This window comes from Notothenia rossii (genome assembly GCF_949606895.1).
Source record: "Notothenia rossii genome assembly, chromosome: 3".
NCBI lineage: Eukaryota > Metazoa > Chordata > Actinopteri > Perciformes > Nototheniidae > Notothenia > Notothenia rossii.
In genome coordinates this window covers 41,474,219-41,495,347 of record NC_136901.1, presented here as the reverse complement: position 1 = coordinate 41,495,347, position 21,129 = coordinate 41,474,219, and the positions used below count along the sequence as shown (strand labels likewise).

Sequence of the window (21,129 nt, the reverse complement as noted above, 5' to 3'; positions counted from 1 at the left end):
ATTTAGTGAATGAAAAAGCACATTATATTGGCACACATCAATAGACGCTATTATTTTAAATTATAATTAATTATGAGATTAGGAGCCAGAAATCCTGTCTCTCTTTGTGACAATTTGAGGAGATCTCGGGTCCCTCTGTTAGCCTATAACGACTTCAAATATTAGGCCACCTTTGTCTGTATTAAGGCAGTGTCCGACCAAGGGGATAATATGTATTTAATATTCCATATCCGTGGCTCAATGTAAATTCAAATATCTTAAATATCATCTGGACTTTTGATATGATAAGCGTAAATATGTCTTGTGTCTTTATAGTATCAAAGCTCAAAAATCTGTTATTTTGTTCAAGATACATCCAGTAAGTCTATATTATAGAAACTTTAAGCAGATCTACTTCAAGTTCATTTCCTTAAGGCTAGTATAAACTGACTGCATGTGGATATAATAGGAGAATGAAGGTTTGTGTAAGGAGGGAAGGAGGAAGCAGTGAAGATGAAGTGCTGTTTATTTGAAGGAGGCGCGGACCTGGCGGCCCTTCAGAGGCTGGGGGGGGCGGTAGTTGTCCACCATGCAGCATGGAGCCTCTCCTTCTCCGGTGAAGAGGAGGCCGCGGAACTTGGCCATCTGATGAAGAAGGAGAGACACGGTGTTTAAATCAATGAACCTGTGTCCTGGACACGTACCCACCACAGTCTGTTGGTGTAATATAGATTGTATACACTGTTTACTATTTTCAATGTTTATTTTAGACATAAAAAGAGAAACACCTAACACTTGAAAAAAAATCTACAATATGACAATGTCATCCGATCTGGGACAGCCAGGCAAGAGCCAAAAAAAGGATTAATTGTGAGCGGAAATAGAAAATCTGAGATCTTTACTGCTCCACTACAATGAAGTGGTGAGGTAAAGTGGAAAATAGGCTTTATGGCAGACACATGTCCATGAAACATAAATACTCTGTTCAGCAGGATAATCTCCACATATCCACACTAGTTTATGACTTTTGAAGCATAACTGCAGTCGGCTGAAGTACAAATGTAACGTTTGGCTGTAAACCAACTACATCATGGTCACATGTCTGCGATCACCACCACCAAGCTGAAGACCGACTCGTGTCGCCGTGATGATGTTTAGTCTCATTTAGTCCCTTTGTTAGCTACAGACGTATTAATGACAGTTTCAGACATTCACCAGTGGGGTATTTACTGACGTATTTCATGTAGTAGAACCAAACGTAAAAGTCTTGTACGATTTTCCAGACGTCTCATTCCAGGCTTCTAACCACAAACACGTTAAAAAAACCTTGACTTGGACGAAGGAAACGGAAGTGGTAAAATGTTGTGTTTTTAGGGGTTTTATGACTCAATACTGCGCAACTCTATAGGTCAGGATTGGGGTTCACTCCAAGTGCAGATATAGGAGTGCACTGCTAATCTTTCTTGCCAGCTCAAGCACCATTGTTGTATTCAAACAAATGTATTCCAAGCAATTCCGAACGAGGTTGCGCATGGTGGCGACAACATCAGAAATGAATTGTCTGTCAGTGCGGACTGTATGTTACAAACTAGGGCTGCACGATTATGGGAAAAAATCGAATTGCGATTTTTCTGACAAATATTGCGATTTGAATTGCGATATTTGTTTTTAAGCGACCCAACGTAAGTTTATTGTAAAATACGGCCATAACTCCGGCTAGGAAGGTCGTATCAACATGCTCCCGTCTCTAGCACCCCCGCAGCCCGAGCTACGAGTGAAAGAACTAAACTTACATGAAACTTCCGTTGGGTTGCTTTAAAGTCAAGCTTCAGTTTAAGATTCACCCTGTGATAGAAACATGTGATGGAGCATTACAACCTGACTCAGATGGTTTGTTTCACCATCTAGGAAAGCTCCATTGGAAGACATTTGGAAAGGGCAGGCACTTTCAAAAATACTTGGCAGGTGATTGGATCAATCTGTCTATCACCTTCTATCATGGGCCACTTCTGATTGGTTAACAATGGCTGGTACATGTGGAGCACAGCACTTCTGATTGGTGTGGATGACTGACACACAAGAACAAAAAAAAATTGTAAAAAAAAAAAAATGTCAGGCTTTGCGATTTGATAATCGTATCATCTAAAATTGCGATTTCGATTTAAAATTGATTAATCGTTCAGCCCTATTACAAACTCAATTCATCATACCCAAAGAGAAAACTCGCTGCTAGTGTCTCTTTATTCGAACTGAAACATGTATTTTTAGAGAGTTGCTTATTATATATATATTATACTTGACTAATTAAAGAGAGTCACTATATGCCACCCACCACCTGGTGGGAAACAGCTGAAAGCTTTGCTCCTGTCTTCAACAAAGTGACCACACCAATGATCACATGACTCCACACTCCATGACGTTTTCTAATACTGGATCACTGATAAGTACCCAATGCTTGAAATCCTTTGTTATGAAGAATCCATGACTTGCACAGATTCAAAAAAACTCTTGGTTTCAGACAGGCCAACACCTCCAGGCAGAGCCAGAAAAAACAGGTCAATATCCACGTCACCTGTCACCTGCAGTAACAGGTCCAGGAGAGGGCTTCTATTGGGGTTTGAATCTCTGTCTTCACCAACTAAGCCTTTGGAACCTCTGTTTTGGTTCATTGGAAGATTAACATATTTAAGGTTGCTTAGGGGGGAGAGCCATAAGAAAATGTCCACGCGATTAGCTAGCCAAGAGAGTCACGACAGAAAGTATTCCTTCTAATTGAACAATTTCTGACTAGGTGGGCATTTCAAAACTTCCCGCACAGACTGTATGCATGCGTTATGGTACGCGCCTGTGTGTGTGTGTGTGTGTGTGTGTGTGTGTGTGTGTGTGTGTGTGTGTGTGTGTGTGTGTGTGTGTGTGTGTGTGTGTGTGTGTGTGTGTGTGTGTGTGTGTGTGTGTGTGTGTGTGTGTGTGTGTGTGTGTGTGTGTGTGCGTGCGTGCGTGTGTGTGAAAAAACTAAAGCAGCAGGCTGCAGTAACAACATTTCCTCTGGGAGCCATTTAGCCTTTAGCTAGCTGGTGAGCTTTAGGCTGATTTCTCTGCCTCAGCAGGCTCAATCTACAATGCTGCACTTCTTCACCATAACAAAGTAAGCCTTAAACTGTACAGTACTTGTGTATCGACATATTTATTCCTGCATTAAAAACATTCCTCACTACTTAAAGCTGAAATCTATCTGCAGGTTAGTCAAACTGTGTTGAACCTTTAGGAAAACCCTACGGTATGTCACATGAAGGTACAGGTGGGCAGTGTTCAGTAGAGAGTGCAGTCTGCAGATACAGGCTGTCAGTGACACAAGGTCTTCAGACACACCCTGCTCTAAAGCATGAAATAACTTCTGACCCTCTTGACGTTGGCAATGTTTAAACCAACATCCAGGCTGCTTAAAACTTGCAAAAACACATAATTAGAGGATCTAGGGTATTTTAAAAATAAAATCTAGTTTTGATGAAATAGCCAGCTATGTTAATTTGGCAGTTATTTATTGGATATTCTTTTGTTTTTTTCAGACTCCCTGAAGCTTAACACCTCACGCCTTGTATTGTCTCATTTTGAGTGAAACACTTTAAACTTCTACTGGATAATTCAGCTGGATCCTCACCAGACTACATAGAAAAGCAGCATGTCCAACCCACATCTAGTATGTGGACTGCCAAGACAAATGTCTGTATTTAAGAACTGCCACAAAGCTATTTTGTGCATTTACATAGACACATGTGCACTTAAACACCCTACGACCTTCCTAGCTACTGTATATTTAAAGGATGTTTAGTTTGCAATCCAGATGTGGCTTCACTTCAGTTGTTTGGCTCTCAAACTTCAGGTTCAACATTACATGTATTTGAATACTAAAACAACAAGCTATAATTATTCTGCAATTCAAGAACAGAGATTGTACAGCAGCAGTTTTGTAACCCCAATAACTTTAAAAACAGCACTGTGCATGTCCAAATATCTGGATGTTATATTCACAGTTTTTTGTATACATTTGCTATATCAAGGTATATAGGGTAAAAGTATATGTATCCACTGGTTGGCAGATCAGAGCAGAATCTTTGTGTTTCACTGTGTATGTGGCTTTTACACAGGATCACAATAAGTCATAATCAAGGTTATCAACTCTGAAATGTGTATTAAACAGGAAGTACTCATTTGAAATCGAATGTAAGTAGAGAGTGAGTACGCACCTGAGTACGGCTGACACTGATTGGCTCCTTGAGGATGATCCAGCTGACGCTCTCCAACAGAGGGGGCGTGGTCAGAGAGCCGTCATAGGTCCAGAAGTCCAGAGAATCAGGCAGGAGGGTCTTTGGGTCAAAGTTAGCAAAGACGGTCTGCTTCCCCTGCAGGTGTGAGGGCGGAGGAACAGGGAAGAGGGGGTTAGGAAAGGAAGGGAAGCAGTTGTCGCTCATTGTTAACCATTACAATTGTAGGTCTTCCAAAAATTTAAAATGGGCTTCATTGACAGAATAAGCTCATTTGTCTTCAGCAGATATGTTTTGGGATTTGCATGGATCTGCGTGTTTTTAACATTTAGCATATCATCGACCAACTGAAAAACAATAACTAGCTAGAGGGGGGTGAATGTTTATACCAGGTGTACAATAATTTTGAGGCTAATAATAATAATATGGTAGATTACAAGGCTACATAAAAACGAAACTCAACGATGCCGGGCTAATGTGCTAATGATTTAGCGCTTCACAAAAACAATGCAAATACATTGAAATTGAAACATGACATTACAAATGAAAATGAAAAATGAAATTCATACACTATGTTTATTAGAAAAAGAAGATTTATTCAATACTATTGCTGTGAGCTAAAACAATGCTAATGTAGAGACAGCATCCGTTACTGTGCAAAAAAACATGGAATCTGTGATGTACATCATGTAATACATCTTCTTGCTGGAAGTGTACGTTGAGTTTGTAGCACTTTGTACATGCCTCACTCTGCTTGTTCTGACAGTTAATCATAGTTAGTGCTCTAATAGTGAAGTCTGATAGTGAAGTTCTTAATAGTTATTATTGAATCAGAATACCATTATTTGTCCAACAGAGGGGAAGTGTACATTGTTACAGAGAAAGTAATGAGCCAGAAGGGGTAACATATTGACTCAGAGACATGCATACAATATTAAAGATAAAATTAGAAATTACACAAATTACAACTTAGAAAGATACACATCCAGATGGACAACATTAACAACCAATAGCAGTATCTTTTTTAAATAAGTGTATTAAGTAATGTGCTAGCAGCCAGGTAACCGTAGTGAAAGTGGAAGTATGTATTGCACAGTTAAATGTATTTGTTGACAATAAAAACCTGATATAACCTGGTATTTCGAGTGGCTTATCAGAATGTATCGTAGCAGTAGCATGTATGACTCTTAGGAAACATTGGTAAGCACAGTAGTAAATCGACCAATCATTTATGGGAGGCTAAGCTTCTCTAGCGTTTTTACCCCCCACCACTGATTTTTACCTTGGTCTTAATGCTGTCAAAGGCATCCAGAACCTTCTGAAGCCGGGGGTTGGCGGCACTGATCTGAAGGACAGAGACTAACAGTTAAATGTACAGTAAGCCCAGCTTTATTTCTTTAGATTGTCTCTTAACCTTACACCGTCCTGTGAACGGCATGAATACTTAAAGCTACCCCCCACTCCCTGCGTCCAGTGCAGTCAGACGGAGACTCACCTTGAGGAAGACCCCCACCACTGCAAGGCCATCAGGCTGGCTGGCTGCCTCTCCAAAGCTGGGGTACTTAGTGTTCCAGTGCACCAGGTGAAGCTAACAGGGGAAGAGGTACATTTTAAGACCCAGGCTACAGAACGTGTGTCATCTTGTCCAAAATATACTGTAACATGTGCAATAACGTGGATATTTTACAAATAATAAGACAGATCTCTAAAAAGAAGACCAATGCAAAATGTTTCAGCAAGAGTTTGAAGCGCATCTGTGATAATGTCAGATGTATCAGACAAATATAAATATCTCCTTTTCTTTATTATTAGAGATAAACCACCAGTCCGATTGTTATGACACTTGGTGGAACAGTACAGTATGGCATGGGCCAAGAAAGAACCCGTTACGCATTGAAGCAGACGGAGTCCCAGCAGGTCAGATATGTGAATTACTGTTCACTTATGGAAACGATCCATCTAGTTAGTTTATTTCTTAATAGGTTCTAAAAATAATTTGAATATATGGGAACCAAAGACACTGGAATCTATCAATGTAATACCCAATGTGTTTTTGTATTGAGTAATGTAGACTCCAGTCACCCCCAGTTCTTTCTTAAACAATCACAGAAGTAATGCCCCTTGTGTGTTTTCATACAGAACCATGAAGAACAGTGTTACTCATGTTTACTGAATCATCTTGCCAAAGACAGTTCCACCATCACAGACCACAGGCTGCCCAGGCCCTGTTCCTGCAGGGTTAGTGAAGCAGCAGCTCCTTCAGTACCTCACAGGGGGACTTGATGCCGTTGACGGTGTGTTCGGAGCCTCTGTCATTACTCGCTCCCCAGTGGAAATGAAACTGCTTCAAACGGTACGTTCCAGAAATAGGACCTCCAGTCAGGACTGGTGAGCACAAAAGTCATTACAGATGCAAAATGTCAATCTGAATGAAATACTGTAGTTCTACACATTCTACAGACCTTTGATGGAAACAATTATGGAGAAATCATCATCTGATTTTTGACTGAATTATCATTAATTGCAATTAGATCATTTCCAGATAATTTCGTCCTTATAATGTGCAGCATTTATCTTTTTAAAGTCAGAGAAAATGACACACTGATGACGTCATCATCAAACAGATGATACTTTTTAGGCAGATGTCCTCCAGATGCTTACACGGTGATGACATCATCACACGCTCTTATCTACTTAGTACAACATACTGTACAGCGGGGTGGGGTCCTGAATGCGACAGCCAGATTAAGCTTACTATGCTTAACCTTTCCCGAAATGAATACATAATATAACGAGTGTATACCGTATAAACAACACTGTAAAGAGTGCATGAATGAGTCCTTACACTCAGAATGAGTCAGCATTTTATCTCTTGCAGTTTCTTGTCTCAAATATTTGTATTTAAGCTTAAAATTAGGACTGCGGTTAATGCAAGATGAAGATTTAAACTATTAGTTTAACGACATAAAATCACTCACTTGTGAATGCCTTAAGCTTCTGTGTTTCATACAAACGGCGGTCTCTAAGAAGTAACTAAATTATGCTTTTAAATATCTTCCTGCGAAACATTAGCCACATTAGCTTAGCGGTGGAGGATGAGCAACCATGTGACCAGGGCTGCCCCTGGCCAACTTGTAGCCCCACGCAAAGTTATGTGTCGAGGCCCTCTGTGTCATGAACGTCGACGGGGGTGGATGTTTGCTGCTAGTGGAGCACGCATGAACTGCCAGCACGCATGAACTGCGAGCACATTTAATTGCGGCGCATTTGCTCTTCAGTTGATGCCCCCTACGCAGGATGAGGCTCCCTCCGCGAGGTGAGGCCTGCATGTGACCGTGAAGTTCCTTTATAGCCTAACGTTAGCTTCAAATATCATAAAGTGGTGTTAATACACAAGAAATCGGGAGAAATGCGGGAGAAATATGACCCGGGACCGGGAGAGGGCTATGAAATCGGGAGTCTCCCACGAAAATCAGGAGGGTTGGCAAGTATGACACACACATACACACAAACACACAGAAACACACACACACACACACACACACACACACACACACACACACACACACACACACACACACACACACACACACACACACACACACACACACACACACACACACACACACACACACACACACACACACACACACACACACACACACACACACACACACACACACACACACACACACACACACACATAATGTTCGTATTTAGTCTCCTGATTTTAAATGGGAATTAAATAATTTCAGTGTTCCCAAAGCACCAGTGTTCTGCAGTTTGTGTGGGCCTAATGTACTGTTGCACAGTTTATATAGAAACTATGTCCAGGAGAAGGTATTTGGAAGTTTTGGAAGATTCATAGCTAACCACACTGAGGATTGTGGATTATCTCATATTTTTAAGCCTCAATTTGTCCTCTGATTACCACTGCAGCAGTCTATACTATATAATACTTTACTATACAATACAATACATTATTACATGGCTTAGTTGAAAACTCGATTCTGATCCTTGACCGCTGTCAAGGATTTATTGACCGTTGTTAAGGACGCTCACATCTGCAGAAAGAAGTCCAGTCGATTAACTATACAGTTTGGCCAAACTGGGACAAGACAAACAGCGGCAAATAACGGGGCAGAAACCCTCCTTTATACGCAACGGTCCAGACATAGACATCAAACGGCGACACATATTCAGTTGCCAGTTCCTTTGGCATTAGGGCAGGGATATCTAGATACTTTCCAAGGTTTGACATAATGAACTGTGTTACTTTTAAAGCAACAATGTTTTCAAATCTGTAATCAAAAAGCTCCTCAAAAACGCTATCAGTTCCTGCCGTTGCTATGTAGTTGAAACGGTAACAACGGACTATTTTTCTTAGCGGATGCATGTCATTTTAAATAAATAATTGCCTACTATTTTTTAAATCAATAAAAACATTTTCTAAATCTATAAAAGTATTTCAATTAATGGGAGTCATATCGTTACTTTGTTGAGAATGTGGCCTTGTAATAAGTGGGCTAATGTGCAGTGAGTTGGTCATTATGGGTAAAATAACACCCGACAGGCTGATCAAGATCCCTCCGCTGTCGGGTGTTCTTTTACCCAGAATGACCGCCTCGCTGCACATTATCCCTTACATATCATATTATAATATATGATTTATTTTGCAGCAGAAATCTAGTTTTGCCAACAGCTTTACAACACACGAAACAAGGACGATTAAGATTATAGATGTTTTACATTTAAAATCCATATACATAACTATATTTCTGTGGCTTAGTGTCCTAACACTGGAAGCTGAGCGGTGGAACTTACTGGAACTGTTGGCTTCGTCCTCGTAGTCCACCTGGAAGGAGTGACCGTTGTTGAGAATGCCCTTGGCGTTGGAGGGGTCGTACTTGAGTTTCAGAGACTTCAGAGTGGAGTCGTACCGGGCCTCCTTAGGGACGATGTTGATGGGAGACTGTCTTCGCCCGTTAGCCACAGGGAAATCTTTGCCCCATTTTTCAGGCCCTACAAATACATATTTGGAGAATATAGAATATAGTGGAGGACCCCTCGGGGGGGGGGGGGGGGGGGGGGGGGGGCAGCCGCATAGCTCCTCCTGGGGTTTTGGATATAAGCCTATGTTTTCTTTAAACCAGCCTCTTCTTTTCTTCAAACTGACCAGATCCGTGAGATTGGAGGAAGAGCAGGAAGTACTTCCTTTGTGTTTGTATTTGTATTTGTATTTGTATTTGTATTTGTATTTGTATTGTTACTTTTTATCATTAAAACAAGATTATTGTTTAACTTGCATTCTGGTGTTTCTTAATCCCTTCCTTTTTACGAATTTACCCAGCTTATCAAACGACACGCGGAGACGAGGTTGGTTTTAAACATCCACCAAATCTCCAACAGTGTGGAGCCCTTTAGCGCCAGCTTCTACATACATACGTGGCAAAGAACACACTTCTTCTGTTGGCGTCTTGTCTTTGTTTTTTAGAGCGGAAATATATATTCAGATATGAATTAAAAATAATAAAAGTTTCCTGTTCAATATTATTATATTATCAAGTGAACTCAGCTGCTGTGTGATATTAGGAACATTTTAATACAATAACAGCAGTGCAAAATTACTCATACCATAAAAACACCAGGAGTATTTACTTGCAGAAGGCTAATTACTAAATGTTTATTACGACTACATTGCAATTTGAGCAGCATTTAAACACTGCTGTGTCACTAAGTTATACAATACATGCACCATAGTTTTTTCATCGTATAGTAAGTATATTGTCTACAGTATCATCTGATGCTTATAAGGTGAATCAAACGATACCTGAATACAACATTTAATAATATCATAAAAGTAAAAGTTCCTCATTTAAATATGTTTTGTTATCATTCAAATAAACAAACAATTAAGTTCATCTTATAGAATGTGCTGGTAATTCTGTGAGGTGGAAAGTCCACTTTTTAAAAGTTTTGAAAAAGTTTGTTTTGCAAAACCTACATTCATAACATGCCCAGCAGATTCTGAAAAGTTATGAATATATAATCAAATAAAAAAAAAAATAAGATATAAAATATTTTCTTTTTTTTCCAGTGTTAAATATTAAAGTGAACTATCAACCCTGCCTGATTACTGAATTAGGCTTATGTAATAAAAGTGGTGGAGAGTAAATAAGTATATTTACTCAAGTACTGTACTTAAGTACACATTTGAGGTAGAACTACTTGTACTTTACTTGAGTATTTTGTTTCTGTGCAACTTCATGTTACTTCACTACACTTCAAAGGGAAACACTTAACTTTTTACTTAGTTAGTTTCTTTTTCTTACGTTTTTAGTTACTGCAAGTTCAGAGTTTTACACACAACACTTAGAAAGATCTTAGGAAATTATGCTTCAATATTGATTCAAAACATTGCCAATGAATGGGTTGAGGAAAAATGTATTAGCAGTCATATTGCAAATGGTTTTTAGTTAAGAAACATTTCACAACGTTTCAGTTTCTCAAAAGTGAAGATTTGCTGGTTTTATTTTGAAAATATTTTAATAGTTGAGAATTGTATCTGAATACATTTGAGTTTTTATGCATTAAGCACTTTTCATCCTAAAACGTTAACTACATTTCCCTATTAATATTTTTACAGTATTCTCAATGCAGTACTTTTACATGTCTTTTTTGAGTATAGTATTTTTACTTTTACCTAAATCATCTGAACACTTTGAACACCACTTTGTTATAATTTAAGTAATGTAATTGTTAATGAGGAGTGGTCTGCACTGACTGCACACTGCACACAGAGTGTAGGGCAGCACGTGCTGGAGAGGATGTGGCGCAGTGGACTAGTGCGTTGGTGTTCGGATCAGGGGAGCACCGGTTCAAACCCCACTGCAGTCAGCATGTCGTTGTGTCTCTGGACAAGACACTTCACCCCAAATTGCTCCTGTGGGGATTGCCCACAGTGTCGAGTATGTAAGTCGCTGTGGATAAAAGCGTCTAACAAGTAATATGTAATGTAATGTGTCCATCTGTTACTCCTGAACATCCCATCATACTTAGCTCACCGTTTTTCGCTCCGTATCCCCATCCGTGAGACATGGTTGCTGCTCCTGATCACACACACACACACACACACACACACACACACACACACACCGATTAATCCGCGCCAACCTGCGGGTCAGACAAGCTGCACACACACGGGGCTTTATGGCTATCCCTCAGCCCCACACTGGGGGGGGCTGTCGGTCCCCAGCAGCCCGGACTATCGGGAGGACGGAGGCTCCACCCAGAGATGCGATGATGACGCCTGGAGCTCTCCTTCTGCTCTGCCCTGCCTCTCTGATCCTTTCTTGGAGAATTCATTCAGTGGAGAGGTGGTGTGATGTCTATCCTCTGCGCTCCTTGTGGATGAATCCATGTTGCGCGCACCTCATCCACATGGTATCCATCAGTTGTTCCAGGATCAGTGAGGGTGAGGATGGTACGGTCCAGCGGATTTAGTTGCAATATCCTGAAGTGTGCAGGCTTCTTTAACCTGCTGCCAGCTTCCGACCATCCCGGCTATCCTGTACCTGCTTTAGGGACGCAGCTCTCTGCAGGGCCGGACCGAGACATGCTGGCGCCGGATGCGGACCCCCACAGGCCCGCATGTCTTAGGACAGAGGGGTGTACTATGCCCCCTGAAATAGTGAATTTATGATATTTGGCCACATAAATAGACATTTCATCGTGATTGACTCCCTACCTGCACAAGTAAAACACAACTTAAAAGTGCACACACACAGACACACACACATTTGCCTTAATGAATGGTTAGCTAAAAAAGGCCCCTTCTTTTCTGCATCTGAAACAGGTATTATTTTAAACAAACTGCTAGGGGAATAAGTACTCACCTGTTATAGTGATACAGTATGTTCCTCTGATGTAGTCTGTGGGTAATACAAAACACAACTAACCTACACAGAAATATATAAATATCTATCACCAAAATATTGTTTTTCTTCAGTGCTTTGTTTCCAGGTGACTGTTTCCATGGTAACAGAACAGGACCCCAGAAAAGATCGCCAACATGTAATAGCTTCAGGAAATAAAAGTAGGCCTATATATTTATTTATACTGTAATGTTTACATTTTTTGTCAACTATTTGACATCACCAATACAAAGAATGCCAAATCAACATGTAAAACAATGTATTACAATGTATTATAATAACAAACAAATATTTGTATATTGTTTAAAACTTTTTTTTTGTTAAAAAAACGGTTCTATAATACTTATGGTGCCACCATAGCTACAAATTAAATGAAGGCATTTCTGAGTAATGTATCTGTACTGTATATTGGATGCTGTTTCTCCTTTTGTTGAGATAAATGTGCATTATGATCTTTTATAATATGAAGGGACAAATGAGCTGCCAATCAGCTATTTTGAAGACGAGGATCCATCAGCTCCATGTTCTCTACTTATAAACCTCCAGCTTCTATCAAAGCCCCGTTGAGTTGTTTGTGAATTTCACTTCTTTGATGACATCTGGTGGAAGCATCAGAATGTCATCCTGGCCGAGGGCAATGCACAAGAATGGGAAGAAAACCAACATTTACATCCCCAGCTTTTACAGACCCTGGAAACACAGTTTACTACAAACATGAATATATACTAAGAATACTGGCAAGGATGTGATAATCACATACAATTCTAAATGTTGTAACATGTTGTGCGCTCAGTGAGGAAGTGTAGCTGTTATTTAGTTTCTCTGTCTGGTCATAGATTTTTGGATCTTTTCTCTTGAAATCATCCAGACAGCTGATGCACATTTACCACTCTGTAAATAACATCTTAGATGAATGTACACCTACTCAATTTGTAAAATCAGCTTACATTTGTATTTTTATTTGTATTGTTGTATTATAAAAATGTAACAAACTCTCAAAACGAAAAAGTCTACAACAACCCTGATTTCCCTCTAATAAAGCCACTTTGTTGCCACTACTTTTTCTATTTTGTTCATTTTTAATCAAATTAATTGATTGATTAGTTTTTTTTATGACATTCTATTCTTCAAATTACATTTTTACTTAAAATACATTATTGTCTTGTTTTTATGTCATATTTTGTCCTGATGTGAAGTTATCTTATTGGGGCCATTCTTATAAATGTGAATCTAAATCGTAGAGCATCAGCATCCAATCTGGTATTATATATTGACATGCATGATATGCATTTGTACCAACAATAATAAAATATATTATATATATATATATATATATATATATATATATATATTTTCTGGGTAAACGGCTAGTGTTCATCTTAATCTTTATACCAAATGTATTGAATATCACAGTCAATACATTTGCTGCCATCTAGTGGTTGGAAAAAAGACAGCTTTGACACCAACACTTTTGGTAATAGTTATCCCTCGCATTGCAGGGAAGCCCATGGAGGAGCGCGCTGCGGCGCCTGAGGAAGAGCCAGCGGTAGCATGCGGCTAAACTGCACCCTCCCCTCCTCTAGGTTGCTGAAGCGCTGGGTGACCGAGAATATCGCTCCGAAGAGCCCCTCCGTGGACACGGGGGCTCCAAGGAGATCCTCTCAGTCCTTCTTGGATAGGGCGGTGAGTCCTAGCCACATGTGACGCAACGCCACTGTGGCCAAGGACATCATCCACCCCGCTGCGGTGGCCACTCCATGGATCAGCTTATTCATCTGACCGATGCAGCGGTCCGGATAATCACTGGGCGGGGTGTCCGTCCGAGGGGTAAACAGGGAGACACCCAACATGCCGAGATTATTCGCCGCAGCCGCCATCTGTGCCACGAGCCTGAATATTCTATCCAAATATTCAAAGGTGTCTCGGTCCCGTGGCAGGGGGGCCAGAGGTTTCTTTCCCTCTGCTCAACCAGCTGCCTGCGGGAGCAGATGGGCCGCCAGACTCTCGTCGAGGGGGGGCACACCGGGACAAGCTGTGTCCGAGCTGCTCTGCACCCTGATCATACCTGCCATGGCTGTTATCGGGGCCTATGTCCTCAATGGTTGCCGCCACGTCGCCACCACATACTGCCAGGCATCTGGCACCGAGGGCGAGACGAAGGTTGGCTGCGGCGGATTCACCGGGCCGTAAAAGCCGTGTCGAAGGCGGCTTACTGGCCTCGGTGGCAACGGTGTGGGGGGGGAGCGGTAGACCCACACGCTCCGCTGCCAGGGTCATCACCACCGGGAAGTCCAGACGTGCAGACCTGCACTGGACCTTCCTGGCCGGACCCGAAAGTACTAGACATCATCGTCCTCGTCGTCCTCGTCGTCTTCCTCCTCCATGACCGTGGCCACCCGGCCCCTCGGGATGGCGAACACGAATGGCACCTCGTCATCCTGTTCACCCATCTCCACCACCTTGAGGTCCTGATCCTCCGCCTCCTCCTGCGGGCCAAACTTCACCCGGAAAAGATCCCCACGATGTTGGCGATTTAGCCGAGGGATCATCCGGCAGGCGTTGCAGGCCGACGACTGGCTTAGGCCGTCTTCGGCGTGGTCTCGCCCCGGGCACTGGAAGCACAGGCGGTGCGGATCAGCCCCCGCGATCAGGCCAGGGCATGTACGATACGATATACTTTATTGCCCCCGGAAGGAAATTTGTTCTGGACTCCGTCCTGCAGTTCCGCATACATGTACATATACAAACATAGTGGACATTAAGAGACACACACAAATCATCAGTCATACACCGTTTGAACAAACACAATACACAGACGCACATAGGGCCTACTGACAATGGCTACTTATTGCACAACCCTCATGGACAACATTTAAAAAGTACATTTCATTACATTTGACTACATTTCATTTCATGTGAATGTTATGAAGCTTAATCGACATAGGTAGGAATGAGTGCTTATAGCTGTTCAGCCTGCTCTTGGGAACCGGGCAGGTCCCGGTGCTCAAGGAGTGGTGAGTCCACTTTCTTCTCTTTCTCTATTCATGTCTTAGCTCAGTGTTCACTTCCGCTCGCTGAAGAGAAAGGGATGACGGTCAGGAGGCGAGGCATCCTTTTATACGGTGAGATGCGCGCGCATTCAGGTAGGTCCGCCCCGGGGCCGGCTACGTCTATAGAAGTCTCAGTAGGTGAATGCTTGCATGATAAGGTAGTACCCACAGAGTTCAGAGGGCGGAGCCTGTGAGAGATATAACTTTTTGAGTTGCTGTCGACTAAAACTAGACTAAAACTATGAAGGATAAAAAGGACAAAAATTTGACTAAAACTAATAACCATTTTCGTATAAAGACTAAGACTAAACAAAGAAGGACGCCTCACACTTCATGTCTCCAAACTCAGGACCAGTGACTCTGGGTTTTATGTGTGTGACATACTTGTCAGACCTGATGGGACTAACTCTAGGAGATGCTGGCTCAACGTCACTGGTGAGTAACCTCAGTAGGAGTGCTGTATTTACTTCTGAAGCAGATAATGATTATATCAACTCTTTATTTTCACTAAAAATAGGTTTTCTCCCTGTCAACATGATGTCATTAACTGTGTATTTCCCACAGCTGCTGCTGAGCTCCAAACTCAGAGACCAACAGAGAGTCCACAACCAGAGAGAGACAGAACAACAGAGAGTCCACAACCAGAGAGACAGGGAGAGATCTGGATCTACTTTGGAGAGGCATTTACAGCCATGCTGCTGAATGTCTGTGCCGCTGTCTGTGTCTTCAAAGTGTGGCGTACTAAATCTCCTTTTAACCAAATATAGATCAATGAGGATGTACAGATGATGAGTTCCTCAGAGAATCAAACCCAAAGAGTCTGAAACCCTCTTCAAATGAATCGTTGCAGCATAATGTTATAAAACAAGGAAAGTCCAAGGTTCTCATCACCTTCTGATTTAACTGTCAGAAAAGAATATATATTTGTTTGCAGCTATTATGAAAAGAAACCCAAAGCATGATATGTAGTGTTTATTGATTTATTCACTGTTTGCTGTAATCACATTGCATTCTCTGAGCACTACACAAAAGTGAAGGACAATTTAAAAGATCACTGGAAATGAATCAGATGTATCCACCATGTTTTAACTAATTAATCCTTGATTGGATTTATCCGTGCTGATCGTACATATGACATTTTGTTTCTTTATTTTGGAAGAAAATATGCTTTGTAGAAAGACATGAATGTAGTTGCATTAAATATAGTTAGGTGGAGTCGATGAAATTCAAGTGTTGCTGAATTGCAGCTGAAGTTATGTAAATATATATTAATGTAGGAACATGTATAGAAAAACGTTACTTTATTTGACCTCCATTATCAAAATGTCTCTATAGCGCAGAACAGGATGACTGATAAAGGTATTCTGATTCTGATTATATTAATTTTGAGTTAAAATACTAATGTGTGTGTGTGTGTGTGTGTGTGTGTGTGTGTGTGTGTGTGTGTGTGTGTGTGTGTGTGCCTCTCTAACATTTCTCCTTCTCCGTGGACATCCTCCCATCATGCCATGCTTCTCTGGTGCTCCTCAGGGCCTTCGTCCTTTTGGGGTCCACCACCACGTAGTCCACACGTGCACGCCCGCCTCGTGCACGCTCCTCACCAGATACAGACTGATCGCTGCCTCCGTCAGCCGTGCAGCGTTTCTGGTTATAATAATACAATAAAATGTGTTGATGCAAACTATTAAAACATGGCAGGATATTTGCAGCCTATTAGATAACCTGATGAATAAACTAATAATAAATAATGAATACAAATGAAATACATTTTAAATAATATTATTTTATTTAATATTAATTAGGGAATAAACTATTAATACAAAAATAAATATAAAAAGTAAATCAATCAAATAAATACTAGAACAAGTAAATTAATAAAATATAAAAAAATAATAAATAACATAGATATTACAAAAAATAAATAATATAAAAGTAATAACATAAAATTGTAATTTCATTGAATAAATAATATTTTATTTAATATTGATATTTATTACAAATAAAAAATAAATAATACAAACATTTAAAATGAATAAATATAATAATTTATTTTTGTATTATATTTTAATTAATATAAATGTTGGTCCCACAGCAGGGATATTTCAGTGTTGCTGCAGTAATTAAAAAGTGTCATAGCAGACACACATAATGGTTAAATACACCAATAAAAACAATTATAAAGTAAATAACATAAAGAAAGTGTTTTGTTTTTAAGAGCCTATCGACATGGCGCCCCCTTGTGGTTAAACTCCACTACACCAGATGATAATAATTTACTTTATTCACTGATAACTGGAAAATAAACTAAAACAAAGCATTACATATGATATTGCTGCTCAGGATAATAACAGATTATAATTTAAACAATATTTAGGTGTGTATTTCCCACCTGCCGGGCTGCGCAGGCACTGCCGGTGTTCAGGTCCAGGTCGAGATATTCCACCTGTTTGTCTCCTCCGGCTCTCCGTAGAACCGAATTACTGCTCACCCCCCCCTCAGAGGAGCGGTGCAGCATCAGCCTCAGAGTCTACACACACACACACACACACACGCACACACGCACACACACACACACACACACACACACACACACACACACACACACACACACACACACACACACACACACACACACACACACACACACACACACACACACACACACACACACACACACACACACACACACACACAGATAAAACACATAGGAAGAATTAAGGAAGGAATCAAGGAAGGAAGGAAAGAGGGAAAGTAGCATATGAAGGGAAAAGGTGAAAAGGAAGAAGAGGGAAGGAATTGAGGAGAGTTTAATAGATAGCAAGAAGGAAGGAAGGACTGAAGGAAAGAAAGGAGGAAAAAAAGTAAATATGGCGGAAAGGAAAGATGATGGATAGGAATAAGGATGGAAGCAGGAAGGAAGGAAGGAAAGGAATGAAGGAAAGGAAAAAAGGAAAAGAAGGAAGGAGAGGAAGTGTGTGTTTTTGTTACCGTCTCTCCGGTGCTGGAGCTGAGGCTGGAGGTCGTCGACATGGCGACGTAGTTTTCGTCGGGCTCGTCAGAGTCGGAGGAGAGGGGGGAGGAGCTGTGAGCCGAGGGGGGTCTGAGTGGGGGGAGAGTGGAGGGACTACACACACACACACACACTTATTATTAAATATTATTGTTTTACAAATATTTAAAACAATAATAAGAAAAATACTATTACAATAATTTTTGAAATATAATAATTATTGTTGTTATTTATTTATTTGTGTTATTATAATTTTTATTTTTTTTACTATTAACTAGTGTTTATAAACTGAAATGTTTACTGTTTCTACTTTTATTTGTACAACTCCTAATACTTACTTGTTCTACTTTAATCCCTAATAAATCTACATGTATTCATAACAGTGTAGTACCAGTCAGCTCCACAGGGAGGCAGCAGAGAGCAGCTCTCTCTCACACACACACACACACACACACCCACACACACACACATACACACACACACACACACACACACACACACACACACACACACACACACACACACACACACACACACACACACACACACACACACATACACACACACACACACACCATGTTTCCATCACTTCAGGGGACATTACATTGACCTGCATGCATTTCCTGGAGACGTATCCTAACCTTAACCATAACCAACACATGCCTAACCCTTACCCTTACCCTAACCCTAACCAAGTCTAAACTTAAATTAATGATGTCCCCATAAGGGAGGCCAGTCGCCACACGTGACTGTGTAAACATATGTAGGTCCCCACAAGGATAGTAATGCTAGGTCACACACACACACAATTATTTTTTATATCATTATAATTATTAATGATTTATTTATTTGTATTATTATAATGTTTATTATTATATTAACTAGTGGTATTTAAACTAACATTTTGCAAGTTCCAAGTCTAAAACCTCGACTAGATTTTTTAATATGTATAACTTATTTTTGCAACTCCTAACGAGAATTTTACTTTGTAGGTTTTCTACTTTAATCCCTAATAAATTATCATGTATTATTAACCCCCTGTAGTACCAGTCATCTCCACAGGGGGGCATTAGAGAGCAGCTCAGATAGTCACTGCCTCTGTGGTACACACTAAATATTGCAGTAATTTGTATTTATTGTTGACGCTGCTATAAAACACACACACACACACACACACACACACACACACACACACACACACACACACACACACACACACACACACACACACACACACACACACACACACACACACTTACTCTCGTGTGAAGGTTCGAGTGACAGGTGAGCGGACGGGGGGCGGGACTTCCTGCCAGTCCTGCTGCAGAGGGAGGTCCAGAGGAGCCGGCTTCACTGGAAATTGTAAACGGGTCAAAGAGTTCTCAAAATGAGACATGAATCTTTATAATAAGTAATCTGCTCCTTCTCTTTGTATGACTGTTCTGAAAAGTTAGTTGTTAAAAAAAGCATATAAGACATGAGCTAATTAAATACTAATGAGGCTTTTAAAAAAATAAAACCTCTTTAAACAATTTGCAATCTGCAATGAAGCTGTTCCTAATATGGAATGCACATTTAATAAACTACAGTACTGTGTGTGCGTGTGTGTGTGTGTGTATGTGTGTGTGTGTGTGTGTGTGCGTGTGTGTGTGTGTGTGTGTGTGTGTGTATGTGTGTGTGTGTGTGTGTGTGTGTGTGTGTGTGTGTGTGTGTGTGTGTGTGTGTGTGTCTGTGTGTGAGACAGAGAGAGTGTGTGAGAGTGTGTCGTTTGTGACAGTGTGTGAGAGTGTGTGAGAGTGTGTGTGAGAGTGTGACAGTGAGTGTGAGTGTGTGAGAGAGTGTGTGAGAGTGTGACAGTGAGTGTGAGTGTGTGAGAGAGTGTGTGAGAGTGTGCTGCAGCCGTGTTGAGCAAAGTTGAAGCAGGTAAATAATTGAAACTAAAAGAGGCCGGAGAGAGGTGGGAAATGTTTGATTATTCTAGAATAACATCTCATAATAACGATGTTTCTGTACCTCTGGTTCTGTGTCGGGGCTCTGCAGCAGACTGACTGTCCGTCCTCTCTGCAGACTGGCTCACTCCTGCAGGGGTTCACAGAATAAAGAAGCAGAAAGCATCAAACAGGATTCACTAGCAGATACAGGAATGGGAAGGCTGCCGGTTACGTGCCTTTGTATGTAACAACAGTCTCTCCGTAAAGTGGTGATTCCTTTTATTCCATTTCTTTCAAATAAAACCATAATAAAATACTCACCTCTGCGCTGTGGTTTCAGGTTGCGGTGGATGGGGGGGGGCGCGGCCTCTCCTCCCGCGGTGGTGTTCCTCCGGAGGGGGGGAGTGAGGGGGGAGAGGGGGGAGTTTCTGAAGCCCAGGTGAGCCGGGGGCGGCACCTGTCGGCCCAGAGACGCCAGCTCACCTGAGGCAGGAGGGGGAGAAAGAGGGAGGGACGGGGGGAGGGGGGTCATCGGGACGTAGTTAGTGTCCTGGAGGGGGGGGGAGTCGGAGCGAGGAGGGGGAGCCGCCCTGCAACAGGAGGAGAGGAGGTGAGACATCAGAGGGACTTTTTATAATTTATTATGAGATTTTTTTGCATTTTTGGGACTTTTTCCAACATTTTGGGGGATTTTTCAGATTTTTACAAATATTATAGAATGTTATTTATTTACTTTTTACATTTATTTTTCATGATTTTCTTCCACACATTTTCCACATACTTTCGAAAATTATTGACATAGTTTTGGGTTATTTTTCTGAATTATTCAAATATTTAGGGATTCTTTTAATGGACTTTTGACATTTATTTGTATTATTTATTTTCCAGACATTCTCCACATCTTTTTTCCAATTATTCTTCCACTTTCTTTTTGGACATTTTCTTTGGGGTATTTTTTGAATT

General features: G+C 40.9%; 2 protein-coding genes across 3 annotated transcripts in view; both read right to left on the bottom strand.

Annotated features, from left to right (window-relative positions):
- Positions 1-472: 472 nt before the first annotated feature.
- LOC307034464 (carbonic anhydrase-like) lies at positions 473-12,246 on the bottom strand. Of its 2 annotated transcripts, XM_079673301.1 has the most exons (8): positions 12,137-12,246; positions 11,306-11,350; positions 9,066-9,263; positions 6,508-6,626; positions 5,737-5,829; positions 5,524-5,586; positions 4,224-4,379; positions 473-624 (listed from the first exon to the last, which is right to left on the bottom strand). In XM_079673301.1, exons 2-8 carry the CDS (start codon positions 11,337-11,339, stop codon positions 505-507), a joined length of 783 nt encoding a protein of 260 aa, XP_079529427.1. In that variant the 5' UTR covers positions 11,340-11,350; positions 12,137-12,246; the 3' UTR covers positions 473-504. The 2 variants fall into 2 exon arrangements, with proteins under 2 accessions (XP_079529427.1, XP_079529426.1); XM_079673300.1 differs by lacking the exon at positions 12,137-12,246 and having other exon boundaries at positions 11,306-11,409.
- Positions 12,247-16,191: 3,945 nt separating this feature from the next.
- Positions 16,192-21,129, bottom strand: part of LOC307032906 (GRB2-associated-binding protein 1-like) — a 16,850-nt gene continuing 11,912 nt past the window's right edge. The window contains exons 6-11 of the mRNA XM_079671184.1: positions 20,488-20,793; positions 20,249-20,314; positions 19,495-19,588; positions 18,214-18,349; positions 17,615-17,752; positions 16,192-16,869 (exon numbers count right to left, since the gene is read on the bottom strand). Of these exons, the coding sequence (XP_079527310.1) occupies positions 16,693-16,869; positions 17,615-17,752; positions 18,214-18,349; positions 19,495-19,588; positions 20,249-20,314; positions 20,488-20,793 (917 nt within the window). The 3' untranslated portion in view covers positions 16,192-16,692. The remainder of the gene's footprint in view (positions 16,870-17,614; positions 17,753-18,213; positions 18,350-19,494; positions 19,589-20,248; positions 20,315-20,487; positions 20,794-21,129) is intronic.